The sequence below is a fragment of the Trichosurus vulpecula genome, chromosome 2, assembly GCF_011100635.1.
Source record: "Trichosurus vulpecula isolate mTriVul1 chromosome 2, mTriVul1.pri, whole genome shotgun sequence".
NCBI classification, from domain to species: Eukaryota; Metazoa; Chordata; class Mammalia; order Diprotodontia; family Phalangeridae; genus Trichosurus; species Trichosurus vulpecula.
The window spans coordinates 148,795,298-148,813,523 of NC_050574.1; the positions used below are offsets into that span (position 1 = coordinate 148,795,298).

Genomic DNA, 18,226 nt, shown 5'->3' on the forward strand with positions numbered 1-18,226 from the left:
ATGGGAGTTGGGGATCCTCTTACCAACTTCTGTGGAAACCTGGAAATAAGTTATGGTTAAGCTGTATTCTCATCTTTCCCTGATTTAACTTAGAAAGATACAGAGACCTAATCTCAAAACAAAAACAAAAACAACCCAGTCCAGGTTGTATTACTAGGCCACAACAGTTAAATCTTGGGGGTTCTTAGCTTACATAGAAACAATTCAATCTTGGAAGTCATCCCTCTGATCCCCCATATTATTCTTTCTTTGACTCTCTGACTGGGTTGTTTTTGTTTCTGTTTTGAGATTGGGTCTCCATATCTTTCTGAGGCTTGGAGTGGGACCTGATCCACTGCTGATGGGCACGGAAGCTGTGATCTACTTTGTTTCCAACCTATGCTGGTTTGCCCCTTGAATGATAAATCATTATAGAAGATCTTCCATATTATAGCGTAAGCCTGGCTTTTCTTCCTTCCCCCCCCTCCCGCCTCATCCCCCAGCTCCTGCAAGATCTTTAAACCCCCGCCGCTTGGAATAAAGAATCAGACATTCCTTTCCGGCTAGGAGACTGAGAAGCCCCTTTCTGGGAATGCACCTCTCAGGCATTCCTCTCTGACTGATAGGTCCAAACAAAGAATGGAATACACTTCCACTAGGAGACAGGTCTTGAACAAAGGACAGGAAATATTTCTGAAGCTGCTTTTTGAGGACCCAGCCAGTTCTCAAAAAGCAAAATGACTGACAGGATCTTCCCCTCCCAAGGGTAGTGGCTACCCTCTCTGGCAGAGAACATCCAGGACAGTTATCAGTGAGTCTCCCCTCTCTGGCAGGAAAAACTTTCTTTGTGAACAAAGTCACCTTTGTGAACAAAAGTCCTTATAAAAGTCACCACGTGGGACAGGCTCATTGGAACCTCACCCCTGGGGAGGATGCTTCACCTGGGGTTACATTCAGAAGGGACTCACCAAAGTGGCTGTAAAAGATGGGGTTCTCCAGCTTAGGAAAAGCTTTGGTGTAGGTGCTGAACGTATGTACATTATATGTTATATGTGTGTCTTTTTGTTGGTATTACTGTGTTTGTAGATGCCTCTGTGTCTGTGTCTCTGCCTTGGTTGCTGCATTAACTGTGTTTGTTAGGAATTGTTGTGATTAATGTGGTTGTGGGTTTGATAGAGTATCTTCCCTGTCTTTCAATAAAAACCTTATTCTTTGAGAGTGCGCCTTACTGCCAGTGCGAATCCGAATCCAAACCTAACCTAGCTTAATCAAACACCCCTCTTAGGTAGCACGACACCTTCTGCCTTCTTGGGGGCTCACTGTTATTGAGGCCAGATAATGTGGACTCCTGATTGACTTCAGCCCTACTACAGCTCAATACTCTGAAAAGCAGGCAACCCACTAGCCTAAGTCTCCCTTAGTAACAGGGATAGGTTTGTGCCACCATGCCCAGCCTGGACTGGTTCTGATCTTTTCTACTATCCACCAAATTAGCCTCTTTTGGCTTATATGCCCAGAATTTCGGGGAAATCTCAAAATAGAGGTTGAATAAAATTCAAGTCTAAATTCTTACATACATGGATTAAAGGGTGTTAGTTCTTGAATGAGCACTCAAGCTAAAAATAATTTAAAAAATACACACACTCACACACAAGTAATGTGTATATGCATATTATATATATACATATGTGTATGTTTTATATGTGTATATACACATATACAATATGTACATAAGCATATATATATATATATATATATATATACACTTATATGACTGCTTATTTGATAATTGATGAATTGATATGATGGATTAAAAGAGGCTATCCCTTGATTAACTTCTGATATGTGTGTATATTATATATGTATATACATTCTCTCTCTCTCTCTCTCTCTCGTACGTGTGGTTGGTACAGGAGAGTCTTTATTTAACCCTACAGAAAATATACAGAAAAAACAAAGAATTCCTGAGTCCATAAACAATGTAGAAAATATATAAAGGTATAAAGGCACCTCATAATCAATCAGTACAATTCTCTTTCCTTTCTGAAGAGCCCCACCTTTTCCTGGGACACTAGAGTGCCTTTGACTCATAATATTGTCCATTTTACAGCTGAGGAAACTGAGGCAAACTTTGGTTAAGTGACATAGCAGGTAAGTGCCTGAAGCTGAATTTGAACTCAGGACTTCTTGACTCTAGGTCTAGTGTTCTATCCACTGCACCTATAGCTGGGGTGGTCATTTTCATTGGAGTTGCACAAAGGTACCTAGTCTTATGAGACCATTTTGAGAGTTTGGACTTCCTGGGGAGAAAAAAACAAGGTATTGCACCTAAGATAAATCCCTGATATTCTGATTAGCTCACTTTCTTCTCAGAGATATATGTAGGCAGCCAGCCTTATGGTGCCATCTTGAAGACTTGGACTCTCCTGGAATGAAAACTAAATTAATGTTGCAAGAGGAGTAACTCTAAATGTTGGCTGCCAGAATAACTCCCAGTAACAGAGAGCAAAGTCCAAGCCTTTGCTCCCTGATAATGAATTCCCTTGATGTTCCTCAAGTTCCAGAAGTCACACGTGATAGCCTTTCCTCCCTCAAGAGGCTGGATCTACCTGGAAAGCAGGGTCCATAGAACTCTTAAATTTAGGGCTGTTAGAGAGAAAAACCCGAGGATGGTACTATCTAGCAACACATAGAACAATTATCAGCAATTAGATAGAATAATTATTACATATTTATTCTACAGAAGGCATTATATGGCCAGGGTTCCTGAAGACTTTAAGTTACAGGAATGTTGTTATTTTGCATGGGAAGGAGAAAAGATATTTCTACACCCTGAATTCTCCATACTGATGAACTCATAGGTCTGAACTAAAACAAACAAAAAACCACCTCAACATCCCAAACCAAACTGTCAAAGGAAAACAAAACAAATAAATTCACCTGCATGCACATGTACTAAGTCATCTTGCTCTATATGCTAATCTGGGCCTTGTGTGATTTTCACTCATTTTGTTTTTGCATGTGGGTATTTAGACCCACCTATTTCAAATTAGTGTAGATTTCATTGATAAGTCTATTCAGAGTTCAGGGTATTACAGAATGAGCAAAAGGCCATTTGTAAACAGAAGTAATCAGAGAACTGTAGGGAACCCTGACTCTATGACGGTAGAAACTATAATGTTCTCCACAACATTAGGAAGTTTTAGATGAGATTATGCAAAACTCGTGTGTCTTGTGCTTTACTTGATATCAATAATCAACAGAGTCATTCCTATAGGTACATCTGTTGAAGACTCATGCTATTCTCACATGTGCAGCAGAAACTTTGTTTGAGGAGAGTCTTTAAGAACAAAGGAATGTTATTCTAAAGGGTGAAATTCTTTTTTTTTTCTTTTTTAATATCCACAAATAGACATAATGGGATTTAAGAGTCTCTAAACCTCTAGATCAATTTTATCACTAGAAAGAAGCTGACCAATGAAAAACAAAATGACAAAATCCTGCTTGTCCTCATTTTCTGTTTTTAATTAATTTAATTCACATATTCGTAGACCATTTCCATAAAAATTCTCTATAGGTGGCTTATATAGTAGTGGCTGATGTCTTCTTTGTTACTTTTTATTTTTATTTTTTTTAGGATCATACCTTGTGTGATCTTTTCCATTGTTTTGGAATCTTCTTCCAACTTTTTATATCTTAAAAAAATGACAATTGGTATTTATATAGAACTTAAAGGGTTACAAAGTTATTTGCATATGTTAACTTGTTTTACCTTTAGAACCCAGTAAGGTAACTGCTACAGCTTTACCATCCCTATATAACAAAGAAGGAAACTAAGGCCACGACAATTCAAATGATTTGCCCACAGCTCCATAGCTAGTAAGTGTCTGGGGTGGGATTCGAACCCATGCCTTCCAGACTTGAAGTCACTAGCCATTTTGCCAGGAAGTCTTGAGAACAGAATCCCTGGAAAGACCTTAAAAGGAATGCCTTTAGTGTTTCCTAAATCAAAGAACTCTTCTTAGTGTATCATAGAAATACAAAATGTTAGATTTGAAAAGTACTTTAGAGATCACGTTGTTATGAGGAAATTGAGAAACAGAGATAGAGATTGAATTGCCCAATGTCACACAGCTAGTAAGTAGCTAGAACTCAAGAAAAGATCTTTTGAGTCCAAACTCAAGTTGTGGTAGATGTTGATGTTTGATTTGGCCACACCATGAATCTGGCCATTCTTTCTGACTTCATCTTTTTTTCTATATTTATTTTTTTATTTTGAGTTCATAACTCTCCATTGCACAAGTTTATGAGTTGCAAATTTTCTTCTCTTCCCTCTCCTCCTCCCTCCCGCTCAAGATAGCATGTAATCCAATATAGGTTCTACATATACCTTCATATTAAACTTATTTACACAATAGTCAAGTTGTAAAGAAAAATTATAACCAATGGAATAAACCACGAGAAAAAAGAAACAAAACCAAAAAAGAAGAAAAAAAAGAGAGAGCAAATAGTTTGTCTCACTCTACATTCAGACTCTGTAATTCTTTCTCTGTATGTGGATAGCTTTTTCCATCATGAATCTTTGGAGCTGTCTTAGAACCTTGCATTGCTGAGAAGAGCCAATTCTATCAAAGTTACTCATCACAGGTACCATGTGTGTGTAATTGTATATAATGTTCTCTTGGTTCTGCTCCACTCACTTAGCATCAGATCCTGTAAGTGTTTCCAGGTTATTATGAAGTCTTTATGCTCCTCATTTCTTACAGCACAATAGTATTCCACTACATTCATATACCACAATTTGTTCAGCCATTCCCCAATTGATGGGCATCTCCTTGATTTCCAATTCTTTGCCACCACAAAAAGAGCTGCTATAAATATTTTTGTACATACTGGTCCATTTCCCACTAGTGTGATCTCTTTGGGATACAGCCCTAGAAGTCATATTGCTGGGTCAAAGGGTATGTACATTTTTATAGCCCTTTAAGCATAGTTCCAAATTGCTCTCCAGAATGGCTGGATCACTTCACAACTCCACCAACAAGGTAACAGTGTTCCAATTTTCCCACATCTTGTCCAGAATTTATTATTTTCCTGTTTTGTCATGTTAGCCAATCTGACAGGAGAGATGTGGTATCTAAGAGTTGTTTTGATTTGCATTTGTCTAATCAAAATGATGTGGGTACAGTCTCTGGAAACCCCCTTGAACTCTCCTTTTGCCTAGGGCCTTTCCTTATCTCTACACCCAAATCTCTACCTAGCCAAGCCCTCTGTAGTCCATCTGCTTTCTACCCTTGAGCCCATCAAAATCCCATTCTCTTGTTCCCTGGAGACTTGACCTTTAGTCACCCCAGTCCCATCAAGATCCTCCTTAAGACTCCTCCTCAAGACCCTCCCTAAACCCTTCCTCTAGTCACCCCAGACTACTTGACCACCCCTCAATCCCTCCCACAGTCTTTCTGCATATAATCTCCATCTTGCCTCTATGAAGGCGCTCAGATTCAATCTAGCTCAGTAGATTGAATCTGGCCCAGTTGTGAAAACAAGCATCACAAATGGTGAGATTTCTTAAGACTATCCATTATGGAGAATCTTTAATAAACTTTGTCTTTTTCCTTGGCTGAAAAGGCTTTAATTGAATTCATTTAGCAGGACCCAGCATGTAGGTGTTTTGGGGTCTTGAGCACCCCTAAAAACATATGGTTCCTATCCTCATCATTTTCTTTAACCTCATCAAATAGAGATTTAGAGAATTTTTTCATATGGCTATAGATGTCTTTAATTTTGTCCCTTGAAAACTGCCTGTTCACATCCTTTGATCATTTATCAATTGGGGAATGGCTTGTATTCCTATAAATTTGACTCAGTTGCCTGTATATTTTAGAGATGAGGCCTTTATCAGAGATACTGGTTCTAAACATTCTCAATTTTCTGCTTCCCTCCTAATCTTTGTTGCATTGGCTTCGTTTGTACAAAAACTTTTCAATTTAACGTAATCAAAATTATACATTTTGCATTTTGTAACACTCTCTATCTCTTGTCTTGACTTTGTCTTCTTAAACATCATTATCACTTGCTCAAATAAATTACTGAGGTGGTGTACTTTAAATAACGTCCCACTACCATTATTGCAAAAAAACAAAAAGTCAGTAGAGAAAAATTGAAAGACTTGTTCCGTTGTGTATCTCTTGTTTTCCTGTTTTCATCTATACAAATGATTTTTAGGATGATCTGGATTAGCTGAGTTTCATATCAAACTCTCTCCAGGCTTAGTTTCTCAACCAGTCTCTCTCTCTCTTCTTTTTAGGTAATTTTGCTTGTATTGGCATCATCCACTATGTTTTTTTTTTTAAGATAATGTGTATTCTAAACCAGTATTGTCTCTTTTATGTCTCTGAATGCAAAGAGACTAAGTATGTGTTTGTTTGCTGAAATTCTTTCTGGGCCCTTTTAGGCCACTTATTGAGGTGACTATTTCTCATTAGTTAAACTCTTCTAGGAAATGGCTTCATTTATAGTAAGAATATCAATGGAAATGTGGTTCGATTACTCTTACAGTATATTAAAAGTTAAATAAAATGGAGACTAAGAGCTATCTGATTCTGAATGCCCTTTTCTCCCTTCCCTATCGCTTTACCACTATCATTATGGAAGCAGAAGAGGATTTTTTTTCTTTTTTTTTTAAATTGTCCTATTTTTTTTTTGAAGGGGGAAGGAGGGCAATTGGGGTTAAGTGACTTGCCCAAGGTCACACAACTAGTAAGTGTGTCAAGCGTCTGAGGCTGGATTTGAACTCAGGTCCTCCTGATTCTAGGGCCTGTGCTCTACTCACTGTGCCACCTAGCTGCCCCTAGCAGAAGAGGATTTTAAAGAATTGAGGGATTTTTTCTTTTTTTAGTGATCCATCTCATGAGTAACCTTGGTGAAAAAATAGATTATCTGGAGGCTAACTTATTGGTGATGAATCTCTACATAGCTCACTTATATATAAGAAAGAAAATTGTCATCCAGATCATTAGATTACAGCTTCAGCCTTTTTAGCTTGAGAGGACCCACCAGAACTTTTTTCCCACTGGTATAAGAACTTGGAATTTTTTCCCCCACCATGATGAAGAATTAATGCAGAACTTCTGATATAAATTGTTTATTTAACTTGACTTGAAAACTTCTCTAGCCAAAAGGGGTTAGAAATTCTTTGGTGTGCTTATTCTTTCAGAATAATGGAAAGCAGAACTGGAAAACAACAGTAAATGTTCATATCAATATTGATGAGATTCCTTATCTTATTAGTTAAGTTTCCAAGACTCCCAACTAATGCAGGTCCCATGATTGGAGGCCTAGCTGAAGCAGCAAATCACCCTGAGGCAAAAACAGAAGGCAGCATTTGCCAGACAAGTCAAACTACTTCCTTTCGGATCCTGGTAGAGAGAGCCCAGGACTTTGAGTCCAACAATTTCAGCAATAGCTGTACGTGTGCACGTGCACACACACACACACACACCCATGCCACCACCACCACCATCGGCAGCAGCCCTGCTTTGAGTTTGACCTTTACAGTTATCATCAAGGGAAGCAAACATTGTGGAGAAGGGGACCACCCTTCCAACAACCTCTATCCCTAGCTTGAGCCAGCTGCCCATAACAGACAGGCAAATGCCAAAAACTCCAGGAACAGCAATATGTCTTTAAACCATGGGCCTGGCTTCTAGCTCATCTAATGGTTCAATATCAGAAACCATTATGGTTTTATTAATGAAAATGACACTTAAGAAGATACATTACCATCTGGCCTTTGTATTTGACTTGCAATTGAAACTTTATATAGTTCCTCCATATTAGAAGGTGAGCTTCCTGAGAGCAGGAACTGCCTTGGTTTTTTCTTTGCATTCCTAGCATTTAGCCAGGGCTTTGAACATTGTAAATATGTAGCATAATTTTTCATTCACACACCTTCCTTCCTCCCTCTCTCCCTCCACTCCTTCCTCCCTTCCCTCCTTCTCTTCTTCCTCCCTTCCCTCCTTTCCTCCTTCCTCTCTTCCCTCCTTCCCTCCTTCCCTCTTTCCCTCCTTCCTCCCTTCTCTCCTTCCCTCCTTCCCTCCCTCCCTCCTTCCTTCCTTCCCTCCTTCCCTCCTTCCCTCCTTCCTTCCCTCCTTTCCTCCTTCCTCCCTTCCCTCCTTCCCTCCTTCCCTCCCTCCCTCCTTCCTTCCTTCCTTCCTTCCCTCCTTCCTTCCTTCCTTCTTTCCTTCCTTCCTTTCCTGCTTTATCTTTTTTCCATTAGACCCTCTACATCAGATGCAAGGCAATTGTCACAACATCAACGATAATTGTGAATATGCCTGTGTAGTTCTGTATCACAAAATATAAAAGACCCTCCATATAGAAGGTAGAAGAAGTAAAACATTTATTCCGCCAATATAGAGACAGATCCTCAAACCAGTAAGCCCACTTCATTTTAGCATCAAGGAACTTAAGACACAATACCACAGCATGGAGCCTTGCCATCCCATTAGCCCTCTCCCCTGCTCACACTCATAAACATTCATAAATCCTAGCTCACTCCTTGCCTGTGTCCTTCTCCCACGGTTCTAACTTGCTCTGAGCATTTCCTGCCCCACCCTTTCCTGTTCCTCTCATTCAGCAAGCTCCTCCCACCACATGCGACTTAGGCTTCTTGTGACATAAGCAGGTCACATGGACCTATTAATGGGTGGGAAAGATCTTCAAATTTACATTACCATTATACCCTCTTACCTGTTTTTACTGTCTGCCAGCCAAGGGAGAAAGGACTTCGAGCTTGCAGATTGTAAGAAGAAATGGGGCTGTGGTTGTCTGCAGCAGGACTCCAGGACAGGGTGGCTGTGCTCTCTGTGATCTCTTCAACAATCACAATGCCAGGGGGACCTGGAGGACCTATATGCAAACAGCAAGAAATACAGTTCTAGGGAAATACAGCTTTAAGGAAATGATTTTGTGAATCTTAATTGATTCATCATGACTAAGAGAGGCATTTCCAATAAGGCCCTGATCAAAGGATATAATCATCTTAATAAAATACATATTTAATAACCAAAATTGACAGTACAAGTCAGGGGATACAGTTGATATTCATGATTTCTGGGGTAAATTAATTACAGATTTGATTTGGTCTCTCACTATATACTTTAAAGCAAGTACCAATTAACATCACATTTCACATTGAAAGAAAAAGAATGAGAAGCAAAGCTCAGGAAATAAATGCCAATATTGACTAAAGCTGTTGAGGGAACTCGCAGTTTACAGAATCAGCAGTTAAAGGTGATTGAAGCAAAGCACTTAGGAATAAAAACAATTCTGGGTTTCATTAAGACATTGTCAACACATGGCACATGAAGTGTTATGGCTAGAGGACTGAACTTGGGCTAATACCTATAAATGGGGAATTTACTATTAGTCAATTTGTTATGAGGATCTAATTATGTGTTAGCTTAAGAAAGACCATGTCCCTTACTGGAAACTTATTTGGGGAAAATACCAAAGGATTTGGTTCTCTATTGTGAAAGCTAAGAATGGAATTCTTAAATGGCTTTCTATGGTTTTAATCTGGGAATCAGTTCTACTGATATAAACTAGCGACTCATCTACAACTTGTCGTCTTAGAGTTGCCAAGGGATTAAATGACTGGCTCAAGGTCACACAGCAGGATTTGAATTAAGCTCTTCCTGGATCCGAGGTCACCTCTTCAATCATGATAATGGCTGCCTGTCAGCAATTATATGTGCTTGTGATCATCAAGCACTTTTAGCTTACTAATCATAGCAACGATTGTAATAGAAGCCTTTTTGAAACAAAGAAATAGGGATGATAACCAAAGTACAAATATGACTCTAATGAATGAATTTACAACCAGCTAGAATTTAGTTCTTAGCTGAGATGTCTACCCAGTACTGATTTATGTATGCAAACCTTTTGAGATAGAGTATCTGCTATGACATGATGCATGGCAGTCACTCCTTAAAAGTAACACTTCGGTGGTTCCAGAGAACATTTGATGAAGCGAATCTTTGGCAGGTGACTATGGGTGCAAGATGTTGCACATACTGTCAGATAGGGTTGTTTTATGAGTTGCCTTTGCAACTCACTATTATTCTTTGCTATAAAGAAGAGCTCAGTGTGTGTGTGTGTGTGTGTGTGTGTGTGTGTGTGTGTGTGTGTGTGTGTTTTACTGGGAAACTACTGGCACAAAAAATCAAAAGCTACCAGTAACACTAAAATAAAATGATACTTTGAAATGTAGGTATTTGTTCTAAAATTGATATTTACTTCCAACATAAAGAAAATGTAAGATGGTGTTTATATATCTGAGGTACCTGGTCTTAGTTAAGCTTGCAGCCTGCATTCAGGTTGGATTTTAGAAGGTCAAGTCTTACTGAGGACAATACAATAATTTCACGAATATAACTTTTTGCACATATCATCACTTATTTTCTTCTGTAATACAATGGTATTAATAACTAACAGAAATTTACTTCAAAGATGTATAATTATTTCCTCCAACATAGGTGCTCCTTCCCTCCCTCCCCCACTTTAGTAAATGATATTCACAAGGTTTGATGGCCCAAGGAAATTCATCATTTGGTGGAGGAAAGGTAAGAAGGAAAAATAGAAGGAAGGAAACAAACAAGAATTTATTGAGCATCTACTATGTGCCAGACACTGTGATAAGTTGTTTTATAAATATTACCTCATTTGATTCTCACAACAACCCTGCAAGGTAGGTTCTGTCATTATCCCCCTTCTACAGTTAAGGAAAGCAGGGTAGATAGAAGTTAAGCTCTGGGTCACATAGTAAATGTCTGAGGCTGGATTTAAACTAGGGTCTTCTTGACTCTAGGCCCATCACTCCTGACCTCCCTTTCTCTCTTCTTCCCTTTCTTCCCTTTTTTTTCCCAGTAGGTTGGCATAGGTGGGAGGGAGAAAAATAAGTGTTTCATCCATGAAAAAATTAAAAATTTAAGTGTTTAAAATGCAATGGATGGATTTTTAAAAATATTATAAACCTCAAGGGTTTCCCAGGAATAGTTTATGAGAAAAAAAATTCTGGATAATATCAAGGTTTATCAAATGTTGCACCATCACTCACAAAATAGAAAAAGGGACCCAGCATGTTAGCTAGATCTTTTGTGGAGAATCCCTAGGAAAACATGGACATAAATTGCACAAAATGATAAAGGTTGGGATCTGCACTAATGGAAAGCTGATCCACATCAGTGAGATGATACATCTACTGAAGTACAGAACTAAATAGCTACCTTCTAAATCAGATTAAAGCCTGAAAAATGCTGTGATCAAATAACCCTTATTTTTCCCATCAGTAAAATGGGGAAAACAGTTCCTGTACTACTTATATCACAGACTATCATAGGAGCAAATGAGGCAAAGTATGCAACACATTCTCTACATATATTATAATTGTCTTGGTAGTCTTTCCTAAAGTAAAGCCTCACGCCCTTTGAACATAGCAGGAGCAAGATTTATGAGTGGTAGTAAATCCTTCTAGTAATGTTATTCTGATGCTACAGCAATTCAATCCAATTCAACAAATATTAATTAAGCATCAAAGCATTAATTAAGCACCAAAGCCCTGTCCTAGGTCTTGAAGATAACAAAGACAAAAATGAAATAGTCCTTGCCCTGAAAAAGCTTGTAATCTCCTAGAGGGCTGTAATGTATTTACAGTTGAATATGCTGGAGGGAAGAGAGTAAAAAAGAGGTTAAGAAAAAAAAAACACACACAAATGCTCTAGAAATCTGAGGATGGAGAAAGCACTAATAGCTAGGACATGGGATCAGGGCATTTATTAAAGCCCAACACTAGATCTACAGAATTGCAATCAAGCTCTTCCCTTTGTGTTAATGATCAAATTAGGACAATGGTATGCTGATATAATTGTTTAGTGATCCACTACTACCATAGATAAAAACCAAGAGGACTCAGTAGGATGTTATCTGGTCCTCTTGGTCTTGTTGTATAGATGTGATTTAGACTGAATGAAATTTTAAACTAAATTTTGATTTTAAAGAAATAAAATACATCATGATCTATGTACTAATTCTGTGGCTCTGAACTATTTCATGCCAACATTCTTGAAATATTTGTCACTGAAATGACCACAAACAGTGCCAATTTACCTACCACTTGGAATATGGATTACTCTGATTGCTTCTTACATACTTTTGGTATGGTTGACACTTCACAGTACAGATGACAAATCTATTTTAAGTCATCTTCCTAAGTTTTTATTTATGTTTATTTAGGTGCACAATAGGTCTTCTAGCACCATACTTTTAGTGAAAGTATTCCATTTAAAAATTATTCCTTCAAAGACTGGATAAACCTGTCAGGAATGTTGTTGAAGTGTTTGTCTATAGGACAAAATGTGGAATTTTGGATTAGACTATCTTTAAAGCTCCTTCCAAATATAAGATTACAGTCAATCAATGTGGTTCAACCATACTGATGGATATGTTAATTTATTTTAAAAATCAATTCAATCAGTCAGTCAATAGGCACTTATTAAATATTTATGTTCTAAACACTATGCTAAGTGCTGGATATACAAAGAAAGGCAGTTCCTGCCTTCAAGGAGCTTACACTCTTATGAGGAAGAGAACATAAAAATAAGTAGGTACATACAAGATACATATAAAGTATATACTTAGTGGGGAAGGCTTAGTAATTTGACATTGTGTAAGTAGCTATGAAATTCTGTAGTCATAAATTTAGAGCAGAAGATCCCACTGGAAATTTTATATAATACCTTAAGCAATAAAAAAATCCTAGAGTATATTGTGGCCAGTGGCTCTGGAGGCAGAGGGCCTGAGTTTAAATCTGTGAGGTAGGTGGTACAGTATTATTACTTCCATTTTACAGATGGGAAAAGGAAGGCTCATATAAATCACTCCGTAAATGGAAGACCTGGAAATGGGTCTTTTGACTCCCACTTAATTTTCCTCTACACCAGGCAGTTAGGTGATGAAGTGGATAGAGTGCTGAATATAGAGTCAAGATCTGAGTTCATATCTAGCCTTAGACATTTACTGGTTGTTTAAGTCCCGACAAGTCATTTGACCTTTGCCTGCTTCAGTTACTTCATCTGTAAAATAAGGATAGTAAGGGCACCTACCGTCAGGGTTGTGAGGATTAAATGAGAAAATAATTGTAAAGCACTTTTAAACATTACAACACTACGCAAATATTATTAGTATTGTACTACAACTGTCCACATGACCATATCTCTGCTCCTAGGAAATTTATGTAGTAGTAGCAGAAAATATCTAAGACTATATTATAGAGTACATATTCATATTTGGGGTATATACTTAAACTCTTTTTCAATAGAGAAAAGATTTCCCTTCAGAAATATATTATATATTGGGTGTTCATAAACTTAAAATATTCAGAATTCTAACTGTATGAAGTTTATGTAAAACTTACATTCAAGAAGATGGAGACTGGTAAGCAGGGACTAGAGTAAGCTCCCTACCGAGTCCCTCCAAAAACCTATAAAAAATGGCTCTGAACCAATTCTAGAATGGCAGAACCCACAGAACAGCAGAGGGAAGCAGGGCTCCAGCCCAGGACAGCCTGGATGGTCTCTGGGTGAGGTCTATTCCACACGGAGCTGGGAGCTGAGAGCTGGGAGCTGGGAATGGAGTGGAGCAGAGCCCAGCCTGAGCGGCGTGGAACAACCAAACTTAGAGTCGGGCGGATGGGGCCCCTAGCACCCTGAATATGTGAGCTGTGGCAGTTACCAGACCCCTCGACTCACAAACACCAAAGACTGCAGAGAAGGTTAGTGGGAAAAGCTGCGGGAGTGGAAGGAGTTCGCGGTTCGGCTTCTAGCCCCGGGGGCAGCGGAGGGGGGGCAGCTACAGTTGCTGCTGCTTCGGGCCTCAGGCCCACCTGGTGGGAGGAATTAAGTGGCGGATCAGAACAGGAGTGCAACAGCCTGCTGAAGATCTAAGCCCAGCCCGGGCTGGGGGTTCTTGGGGAAGGAGTAGTGCGGATCTGACAGAGCTGGCACCTCCCCCCCCCAAACGTGGAACATAGAACTCGTTAGTCTACAAGCAGTCATAGCCCACTGAAAAACTCAAGGGCCAAGGTAGTTGGTTGGGAATATGGCCAGGCAGCGAAAACGCGCCCAGATTTAGTCTCAGACTTTGGATTCTTTCTTTGGTGACAAAGAAGACCAAAACATACAGCCTAAAGAAGACAACAAAGTCATAGAGCCTACAACAAAAGCCTCCAAGAAAAACATGAACTGGCCCCAGGCCGTAGAAGAACTCAAAAAGGAGTTGGAAAAGCAAGTTAGAGAAGTAGAGGAAAAATTGGGAAAAGAAATGAGAAGGATGCGAGAAAACCATGAAAAACAAGTCAATGACTTGCTAAAGGAGACCCAAAAAAATACTGAAAAATACACTGAGGAAAACAACACCTTAAAAAGCAGACTAACTCAAATGGCAAAAGAGCTCCAAAAAGCCAATGAGGAGAAGAATGCCTTGAAAGGCAGAATTAGTCAAATGGAAAAGGAGGTCCAAAAGACCACTGAAGAAAATACTACTTTAAAAATTAGATTGGAGCAAGTGGAAGCTAGTGACTTTATGAGAAATCAGGATATTATAAAACAGAACCAAAGGAATGAAAAAATGTGAAATATCTCCTTGGAAAAACCACTGACCTGGAAAATAGATCCAGGAGAGATAATTTAAAAATTATTGGACTACCTGAAAGCCATGATCAAAAAAAGAGCCTAGATACCATCTTTCAAGAAATTATCAAGGAGAACTGCCCTGATATTCTAGAGCCACAGGGCAAAATAGAAATTGAAAGAATCCATCGATCGCCTCCTCAAATAGATCCCAAAAAGAAATCTCCTAGGAATATTGTCGCCAAATTCCAGAGCTCCCGGATCAAGGAGAAAATACTGAAAGCAGCCAGAAAGAAACAATTTGAGTATTGTGGAAACCCAATCAGAATAACCCAAGATCTGGCAGCTTCTACATTAAGAGATCGAAGGGCTTGGAATGCGATATTCCGGAGGTCCATGGAGCTAGGATTAAAACCTAGAATCACCTACCCAGCAAAACTGAGTATCATGTTCCAAGGCAAAATACGGATTTTCAATAAAATAGAGGACTTTCAAGCTTTCTCAGTGAAAAGACCAGAACTGAATAGAAAATTTGACTTTCAAACACAAGAATCAAGAGAAGCACGAAAAGGTAATCAAGAAATGGAAATTGCAAGGGACTTACTAAAGTTGAACTGTTTTGTTGACATTCCTACAGGAAAGATGATGTGTATGATTCATGAGACCTCAGTATTAGAGTAGTTGAAGGGAATATGCATATATATATATATGTTTATGTATATATATAAGTGAATGTGTATGTATGTATATATCTATGTGTATATGTATGTATGTGTGTGTATGTGTATATATATGTGAGTTTATATATATATGTATATATATATATGTAAAAGAGAGAGAGCAGACACAGGGTGAGTTGAAGATGAAGAGAAGATATCTAAAAGAAATAAAATGAAATTAAGGGATGAGAGAGCAACATACTGAGAGAGGGAGATAGGGAGAGATAGAATGGGGTGGATTATCTTGCATAAAGGTGGCAAGAGGAAGCAGTTCTGTGGGAGGAGGGGAGAGGGCAGGTGAGGGGTGAATGAGTGAACCTTGCTCTCATCAGATTTGGCCTGAGGGGGAATACCATACATACTCAGTTGGGTATCTTACCCCACAGGAAAGAAGAGGGAGGAAGATAAAAAAAATAAAAGGGGGGGATGATGGAGGGGAGGGCAGATGGGGGTGGAGGTAATCAAAACAAACACTTTGGAAAGGGGACAGGGGCAAGGGAGAAAATTCAATAAAGCGGGATGGGTTGGGAAGGAGCAAAATGTAGTTAGTCTTTCACAACATGAGTATTGTGGAAGGGTTATACATAATGATACATGTGTGGCCTAGGTTGAATTGCTCGACTTCTTAGGGAGGGTTGGTGGGAAGGGAAGAGGGGAGAGAATTTGGAACTCAAAGTTTTAAAATCAGATGTTCAAAAAAAAAGTAAAAAAAAAACTTACATTCAACTATGTACTCTTATTTTTAAGCCTCCATAAAGATGTCTTTATTGGTGATGTTTAATTCTTTTTCAGAGAGTTAAAAGTTGGTGAAAAGGCTTTATTAGTTAACACAAGGCACCTTTAAAAGTGAATTAATAAGGGATGAATGCCTCCATGAAGAAAAATATATGACAACTAGCCAGGATCTGAGAGCTATGCAGATGTCACTCACTTAGTGAAAATCTCATTAAATTTTATGCTCAGCTGTAATCATTCATAGTGTCAGCTGGACAGTTAAGCTGGGAAGCTTTTCTCCCTGGGGCTGTTGTTGTTTAGGACCCCCAAATCAAATTTTTATTTGAGAATATACAATTCAGGGTAAAAGTGCAGAGTCTGCTCAAATTTTCCTTAGTCAGCTTTGTTCAGAAAATGACCACCCATAAATGCCCTGTGATGTACTTAATCTTGGTGGTGATGCCATCTTCTTGTGGACCATCCACTCCTCTAGCAGTTATTAGATTAATCTGTTTTGAATAAAAGCTTGAGTACATTAGTAGTTACACTAACTCATCTCATGGATCTAATGTTTAGTTTAAGAATAGTTTGCTCTTGAAAGAGAATATCTTTTTGCTCTTTTAGAAAACTGATTTTTGTGAAGTGAGCAAATTAAAAACACTATACATACACACAAGCACAAAATAGGCCTTATTATTACCTCAAGAATTCTCATAGTCATTCTGATGTCATGACACTGAGCTAAGAAATCATTATTTAACTGAGTAATTTTGAATTGAATCATATAACTTTGGAGCCATAAAGGGTCATCTCATCCAATTTCTTCATTTTATAAAGGGATTAGTAGTAATGAGATCATAGGAGGCCATCCTACTCTGACTCCCTTAGTTTACAGGTGAGGAAATTAAGATCCCGAGAAGGAAGTGTCTGGTCAAGGTCATGGAGAAAGTAACAGAGCAATGAGTAGCAAACCTTGGAACCAAGGTTGTTTTTACTCCAAATTCATTGCTCTGACAATGACTAGTTATGTTAACACTCAAATACTATTTCAGTTATATGTTTAAATATAGGCAATTATATATGTGGAACTAATTTTTTTTAACATCTGATTAAAGACTCCCACTATACACCCTTACATAAACTTAAAACTCACAACCAACTGGCTAATCATGCAAATTCTTGCCAATATTGAATTAAAATTCACTTAACTACTCTTTTAATTTGATAAACCAAATGTTTATCAAATTAACTTTTAATCATTTATATAGTTCTTGTTACTACTAGGTCAGGGGTCTGTTTTTTTCCATATTCCTGATCATTTGTCATGGATCTATTCCAAAGGGTCAGGAAGAATAGCAAAATGAGAAACAAGGTGGCAGGGAGCCAGAAGGAGCTTGGGACTCGACAAATTGGTGTCAGTCTGAGAGCTGCTGGTGTTTTCCTGACATAGAGTAGGATGATGAGTTTCTTAAATGATGAATAATGGGATAATGAACACAGAAGACAGTTAATACTAAACAGTTTATCTGTGGTACCACATAAAAGTCTGTGGTGACAACTCAGTCTTGAAAGATTGCTGGGTAGGGATCTGACTGGACTTTCAGGAAAGGGGAAACCTACTGATTATATCTTTCTTTGGTTTCCTATTGCATTTTGGGTCCTCTTTTTGGTTTTTAAGTCTCCACACAACCTAGCTCCACTCAATCTTTTAAGGCTCATTGGATTCCCTCTTTCTCACTCCAGTCTGAGACCTAGTCAAATTTTCTTCTCTGTGCCTCACACATGACACTCCTCTAGCTTCTGTTGCTGAGCTTTTACATGAGCAGAGAAATCCCATGCCTGGAATGTACTTCCTCCTTACCTCTGCTTCATAGAGTACCTCCAAAAGATGAAGTTCAGGCAATATTTTCTGCATGAAACCCCCAAATTATTACCACCCACACTCCCAACTTGTCTTGTACAGGACTATTTTATATGCTTTATATTTATGTGTATATGTTTTCTATGTATTTGCTGTCTTATCTATAGAAAGTGAGCTTATTGCAAGTAGAGGTTATTTCCTTCTAGCACAGTGCCTAGAGCACAGTTGATGCTTAATGGGAATTTGTTGATTAATTGTGAGGTGTC

The 18,226-nt window shown here is 38.5% G+C and overlaps 1 protein-coding gene across 1 annotated transcript in view; it reads right to left on the reverse strand.

The window, feature by feature from the left end:
• CNTN5 (contactin 5) overlaps positions 1 to 18,226 on the reverse strand; it is a 578,245-nt gene that overhangs the window by 90,264 nt on the left and 469,755 nt on the right. Inside the window, exon 13 of the mRNA XM_036743961.1 lies at positions 8,731 to 8,889. Coding sequence (XP_036599856.1) covers positions 8,731 to 8,889 — 159 coding nt within the window. The remainder of the gene's footprint in view (positions 1 to 8,730; positions 8,890 to 18,226) is intronic.